Genomic DNA, 7,405 nt, shown 5'->3' on the forward strand with positions numbered 1-7,405 from the left:
TATTATTCATTTTTTTAGGCCTTCTCTGAAGGCGTAGAAGGCCCTGAAGGTTCCCCACTGCTATATGCTGCTTCCCTACTGAAAATTTCAGCCAAGACCAGCATAAGCTGTTAGCTGGTTTTAGCTGGTTTAAGGTGGCAATAGCTGGTTAATCTGGTCCTCCCAGCCTGGCAAAGCTGGTGGATGAGCTGGTCTTCCAACCTAACCAGCTAAGTCCAGCTAGTACCGCTTTAAAAGTGACCAAAACACAGCTAGACCAGCTTGCTTCACCAACTAAAACCAAGCTGGGACACCAGCTAAAACCATCTCACCAGCTTATGCTGTCAGTAGGGTTTACAATATACACAAACTATTGAGTGAAAAAAAGTGTCAAAAGGTAATATCTGATTAGAGATAACTTTTCAGAAGGAAAATCTAGCGTTTAAAAGTAAAAAGGGAGTCAAAAGGCTGCAAAGAGACCATTTTAGGAAATCTAAGTGATCTGTTTTTCAGGGTACATAATATGAATATAATAAAATGTATTTATTAAATAAATATGTCCATTGTTTGCTGCTCATTATGCACACGGACGATATAAAATGAAATTAAGTTTATTCAACTAAATTGACAAAGGAGCATGGTCATGTAATCCAACCAATCAGCGCAAAGATGTGTCTATCCATCCCTCACATTTGTCCTTTGACAGTTTTTGCAGCATCTCCCCTTCACCTAATCACATTACTCTCTGCTGGTACATCTATCCCAGTTGAAGAGGGGGGAATACTCTGGGTTTGGACTAAAATTCCGAGCTTGGAGCCCTGCCCTCGGACAGTACGCCAAATATGCTTATCACATTCCCTATTGACATTACTATACACGTTAATGCGAACTCGTGAAATACAATAAGGTAATATATACTGAGTGAATACCATCAACAATATTGTTAAGTTATCTATTCTTTTTGCAGTTGGCACAACTTTGGGACCTCAAGATCAGACTGATGACACATATGACTTAAATGACACTTCCTACGCAGAGTCAGAAGAAAACTCATCAAACATTAAAATATTCACGATATGCATATATTTCGTCATCATAGTCATAGGAGGCATTGGAAACGGACTTGTCATCTTTGTGACCGGCCACAAAATGAAGAGGACAGTCAACTCCATTTGGTTTCTCAACTTGGCGATTGCAGATTTTCTTTTTATTATGTTCTTGGTTTACGACCTTGTTTTGCTCTTTGAAAGTAGTTCACACGCAGCCTTGAACAAACACATATATGCATGTAGGTTTTTTGTTTTTTTACTAAATATGTTTGCAAGTGTATTCTTTCTGACAGTTATCAGTGTGGATCGATGTCTGTGCACATGGTTTGTTGTTTGGGCTCAGAACAAACGAACTTTAGTCAAAGCCAAGATCATCAGTGTATTTGTGTGGATTTTAGCCATCTGCTGCAGCATCCCTGTTGGCATTGCTGATTATGTATTTAACAATGAAAATTTCATCAATGTCTATATGTCTCTGTTCACATTCAGGTTCATTGTTGGATTTTTAATTCCCTTTATAATCATTGCATCTTCATACATAGCTATTGGTGTGCGAGTAAAACGTCTCAAAATAGGAAAACAGTTTCGGCCTTACCGGATCATATCTGTGATTCTGGCTTTCTTCATATGCTGCTTTCCTTTCCATTGTCTCAGTTTGTGTTTAATAAATGCAGTGAAGTATAGCTGGAGTTACAGTGCTATAAAGAAACTTATGGCTGCATTTTTTTTTGTAAGCTGTCTGGCTTATCTAAACAGTTGTCTGAACCCCATTCTCTATGTGTTCATGTGTGATGAATATAAGAAGAAACTTAAAAAGTCTCTCCTGCTGGTGTTTGAGGCAGCTTTTACTGAAGAGCATCTGGGTTTGAGATCAACTCCACTTCCTCAAAACTTTCAGTGTCAGAAGGTACTACGTGTGCAGACAGAAGAAACAACCATCTGATCCTTTGCTGACAGCAAGATAATTTTTTTTAGCTTCAGTCTTTAGATGATTGGAGATATACATTTGTAATTTGGAGATAAAGATTTCTCAAATTCTCCTCCATGTTCCTGTGTTCAGACAAACAGAAAGTCTCACTCCAAACTTCTGCCAACAGCTCAATTTATCGATCAAGAGGAAGTGAAGAATCAATCTACAAATCTCTTACTTAGTTAACTCACTCACTGAATGTTTATCTTTTGATCTTCCTGCTTTAAACATTTTGTAAGATTTCTCAATATAAAAGTCATTTTATGCTAAATTGTGTCTTTATCTTATTAAAAAAAACTAAGGCACCGCATTAAACCTCTATTTTCACTGTGGTTATAACAGATACAATATATCAGGTTCAACATAAAAGTTACACTTATAGATATGTGTAGATATTTATAATACTGAACTCATTAAATATCCAAATGCTATTACAACACTTACAGTTTTAGGTACAATATAGATGATGTATAAAATGTATGATTACGTAATGTAATCAGCAGTGGCGAACTGTGGGTACTTCAGCTGGGCCTTCAAAATATGCAATGAAGTGCAATGCCTCTCCATCCATAATACTAGGCTATTCGTATTTCATTAAATCATACAGTGAACGTGTTAAAATTCTGAGCACGCAAAGTTAAATTACAGAATGGGCATTGTCTGCCTTTAAATGCAGTTTTAAAGTTTAAAATTACTTTAATCTAACTGATAAACACAAATACAGACTCTGCTGCTCTGTAATGACAGGGGCTCTGTAAATTTGCATTTAACAAGCTTAAATTATGTTCTTTATTTTATTTTTTGGAAATATATATTTAGCTGTAGGATACCTTGTTAATCTTTTTCATAAGGGGAAATATAGCACCCTGCGTTCTCAGTGCAGCTCCTTGTGGCTTATAACTGTTGTTATATCCAGGGCTCGCAAAATCGCTAGCCGAGCCCCGAGGTCCTGGGGCTATTGCGAATTATTGTCGGGCTACCAAAATGTATCTCCGCCCTGCCCATCGGGTATAGCGAGGAAATTTTTTTTTGAATGTTTTCGCATTCTCTCAGATTTAGTTAGGAAATTATATTGTATGTAATTCGGCGTCGTCTGTCAGTCATTACTATCCTCACGTAACAAGTGAAACTGTCAGGAAGTAAAAGTATAATTCATGCACAGTCTCCTTTGCACGCGCTTCTCCCGGCTGTGCTCTTCACGATGACCCGCTTAAGTAATTTCGTTTTTACCTCAGCCCTATCAAGCTAGTCACAACGTCAATCAATTTTTCCGCCATTTACCTCAACCACTCTCACCGCAGAGATTCGAGCCATTAGACTGTATTAATATTAACGGTCTATGATTTTCGTCTTTGATGTTTTACGGCAGCTCGCATCCAGTTTGTTGCATGCTTAGGACTTCATGAAGGCTTACAATGTTTTGTTTTTTACCCGCCCACTTGAAATCAAAACGTGATTGGTCGATTTGCCTGTCACTCTCCACACCAAAACACATAGCTTGGCCTTCCTTGGGATTCATGAAGTCCTAACCAATGAATGAGCCAGATAACTGGGCCTTAATAGAGACAGACGATTCTGATTGGATTAGATGTTTTCATGACATGAACCTGACAGTAAGCTTAACGTTAGAACATAGATGAGAGAAAATATATTACATGTATTGTATTAAATTGAATTAAATAGAAATTTAAAAATGTAAAAACATATTTTTATTGAATACTATATAATTTATTTGTATTATTATTATAAAAAAATATTTTAATTAATTTTTTTAGGCCTTCACGAAGGCGTAGAAGGCCCAGAAGGTTACCCACTGGTAAACAACATAAACAGACAAATACTCACAATAAGCAGCTTTAAATGAGAAAAACAAAAACTGCAGGGCATAAACACACATACTAAACATAAATGGGTAACAGGGTAGATCAGTTAACATGGGCCTATACCATGAAGCCGATTTAAGTGGATAGCCAGGTAAGTTTAAGATTAGTTTGCGCCAACCCTGGTTTTTAGGTACAATGAAATTAGCGAGGCTTTATTCAGGGTTCGTCGCCATGGTATCTTATGCTCAGCTCTCGAATCCTTAATGTTTTGGATTCGAGATCTGAGACTGCAGTTTGCCCATTAGCTGTGAGCAAAGAATTATATAGCTGACGTAATTACTACACAGCGTCTATTTTTTTATTTATTTGTCTTTTTTTATTGAACATATTCAAATACAAACTTTAAAGCATATTTAACAGTTTAAACATTGGGAGACTGATTTTTAGATATGTATTTAATGTTTTGAATATTTTCTTTTGCAGAGAAAGCATGGTAGCCAACATTAAAAGGTATGTTACTGTAAAATCATCAAGGAAAAGAAACCTGGAAAGTGAGGAAGTTTTTACTACACTTAAACTGTTAAATTATTTAACAAATAAATCTTGAAATGAGACTTCCTGCTCTTAAATCCTGTTAGCACATAGAATAAAGAAGAAACATCAACGGGGTCATAACAGCTGCTAAAAAAAATCAAGGTCAAGGTAAACTTTATTACCCACTAGGAAGTTCATATGGTCACCTTACACGCTCCAAACAGTTAAAACATAAATATAAATATAGAAGACAATGACATTAAAACATTTAAACATTGAGAACATAAAAAAAAGGAAATGCTTTAAGGTTTTAGGCTTATGATAATTTTAATAGACATCAGTGTCTGAATATTTAATGTCCTTCTATTAATAGATTAGTGAGCCAAGAGAGTTTTTTAACATAATTTGAGTTTCGTGACAATATGATACAGACATAATAAATCACAGTACTTTTGTACTTAAGTACATTTTGAGGCAGATACTTTTGTACTTTTACTCAAGTAAAAATTTTAAGCAAGTACTTCTAATTTTACTTGAGTAATATTTTACCCTGGGTATCTTTACTTTTACTCAAGTACACGATTTGTGTAATTCGTCCACCACTGGCGATATGTATGTGTGTGTGTGTGTGTGTGTGTGTGTGTGTGTGTGTGTGTGTGTGTGTGTGTGTGTGTGTGTGTGTGTGTGTGTGTGTGTGTGTGTGTGTGTGTGTGTGTGTGTACCTGGTAATTATCACGTTGTGGGGACCAATTGTCCCCACAAAGATAGGAATACCAGTATTTTTGTGACCTTGTGGGGACATTTTGATGTCCCCATGAGGAAACAAGCTTATAAATCAAACAAGATGATGTTTATTGAAAATCTAAGGTAGTAGAAAGTTTTCTGTGATGGTTGGGGTTAGGGAATGGGGCAGGTAAGGGGAATAGAATATACAGTTTGTATGGTATAAATTGCATTACGTCTATGGAATGTCCCCACAAAACATGGAAACCAGAATGTGTGTGTGTGTGTGTGTGTGTGTGTGTGTGTGTGTGTGTGTGTGTGTGTGTGTGTGTGTGCGTGTGCGTGTGCGTGTGCGTGTGTGTGGTTTCCAGTAATGATTACCCAGCGGGGAGGGCTAGTTCTCCTCCATCACAGCAGCTTTTGTAAATCAGTGGAAGGGAGACCATATAGGAGGCTATTGCAATAGTCAAGTCTTGATGTAATAAATGCACGGATGAGGGTTTCAGCAGCAGATGTGGAGAGAGTGGGGCAAAGACGAGCAATATTTTGCAGGTGGAAAATGCAATTTTGGTGATGTGACGGATATGAGGCTTAAATGTGAGTGTAGGGTCAACAATGAAACCAAGATTTAGGATCTGGAGAGAGGTGGTAACTGTATGGCCATCGACAGATAGAGTGAAATCTTGGGAGGCGGGAAGGAGTGATTTCGGACCGATGATTTCCGATTTATTGCAGTTGAGTTTAAGGAAGTTGGCATTCATCCAGGATTTTATTGCAGTTTGTGATGGTTAATACTGTGGCAGGAGTGATGGATCTGGTGCTTAGGTATAGTTCTATGTCATCTGCGTAATTGTGGAATTTTAGTCTGTGATTATGAAAGATAAATACAAGGGGAAGCATATACAGAATAAACAAAAAGGGACCTAGCACAGAGCCTTGAGGGACTCCATGATTGACAGGTATGGTGTGAGACATACAGTTATTGATGGATATGAATTGAGATCTGTTGGTGAGGTAGGAGGTGAACTAAGAGACGTCTGTGTCAGAGATGCCAAGATGTTGTAGGTGTAGTAGTAGAATGGAGTGGTTAATGGTGTCGAAGAAGGAGAATGGAGAGGGAACCAGAGCCAGAGGCAAGCAGGAGGTGATTTGTTACTTTGAGTAGTGCAGTTTCAGTAGAGTGATAAGTGTGAAATCCAGACTGAAATGTTTTGTAGAGCTGATTGGAGAGGAGGTGATGTTTTAGTTGATCAGCGACCGTGCGTTTCAAAATTTTAGACAGAAAAGGTCATTTGGAAATGGGGCGGAAGTTGTTGGGGTTTTCAGGATCCAAGCCAGGTCTTTTAAGTATTGGTATGATAGTTGCAACTTTGAGGGCAGAGGGAACTATTCCAGAGGTGAGAGAGGAGTTTATGATGACCGTAATGAGTGAGCTGTGTTTTAAAAGTCACATCAGCAGAAATAAATGAGTATCCTTACCTGCAATTCCATTGTGTTTTCGTCTTCATTGCTTTATTCCAAGTGTATCCACACGATGTGATATTATTGCACTTAAGTTTACATCCAAGAGCGCTGATCTTTGACGGGATGATCACTTCCTATTGGGATTCCAGTCAGAGATGAGAGAATGGCTTAGTGTTTAAAGAAGCCCCACTCACTAATACTAAAATGACAAGTATGTGTAGGCGGAATGATACAAACGGTGAAGTGGTTACTGTCATGTTATCAGTACAATATCGCATGCCTGGGAGGAGCTCTTAGCCAATCAGATTTGAGAACGAGAAAGAACTGTTGTATAATATAATTTATACCATGAGGCTGTTGGATGCTTTATTCTGATTGATTGAGAATTGTTTCACGGGTATGCATTATTTTTTGATAAACTCCTCTTCGCATCGTGCCACATTTTCACCTTGGCCGTGGATTATTTTTCGCTTAATTCACAGCCCGTCATCAATTATTCCTTACACATATGACCCTGCCACCTGTTTAAGTCTGGTTATACAAAGTAATATATAATTGATATATATGACATGTTTATTCATAAGTAAAGCCCTTTTTAATCTTTTAGGGTAAATAAGGTTGTGCATTCTCATTGTGGACCAAGTCAAATAATTGCTTAGCCTTGACACTTCAGTTTTTATGTTCTTATAGTATTAATTCATACGACCACATTCGTATTTTTTTGAATGATTTGCCTTGACCCCTGTGAGCGTAAGGTTAGGTGGGAGTTGGTGCGTTAAGGGTTCGGTTTTCTAATAGTTTTTTCTTGAGCATCTTACGTTTTTGCACGATTAACTTCGTATGAATTCATACGAATTAGCCAA

The 7,405-nt window shown here is 37.6% G+C and overlaps 1 protein-coding gene across 2 annotated transcripts in view; it reads left to right on the plus strand.

The window, feature by feature from the left end:
* LOC135770808 (C3a anaphylatoxin chemotactic receptor-like) overlaps positions 1 to 7,405 on the plus strand; it is an 89,719-nt gene that overhangs the window by 14,776 nt on the left and 67,538 nt on the right. The window contains exon 2 of one of the 2 annotated variants that reach the window (XM_065280620.1): positions 947 to 2,202. The exons of the other annotated variant lie outside the window; for it this stretch is intronic. Within the exon in view, the coding sequence (XP_065136692.1) occupies positions 947 to 1,971 (1,025 nt within the window). The 3' untranslated portion in view covers positions 1,972 to 2,202. Of the gene's footprint in view, positions 1 to 946; positions 2,203 to 7,405 lie in introns of those variants that run through there. 2 annotated transcript variants of the gene reach the window in all.

This window comes from Paramisgurnus dabryanus, chromosome 8 (genome assembly GCF_030506205.2).
Source record: "Paramisgurnus dabryanus chromosome 8, PD_genome_1.1, whole genome shotgun sequence".
NCBI classification, from domain to species: Eukaryota; Metazoa; Chordata; class Actinopteri; order Cypriniformes; family Cobitidae; genus Paramisgurnus; species Paramisgurnus dabryanus.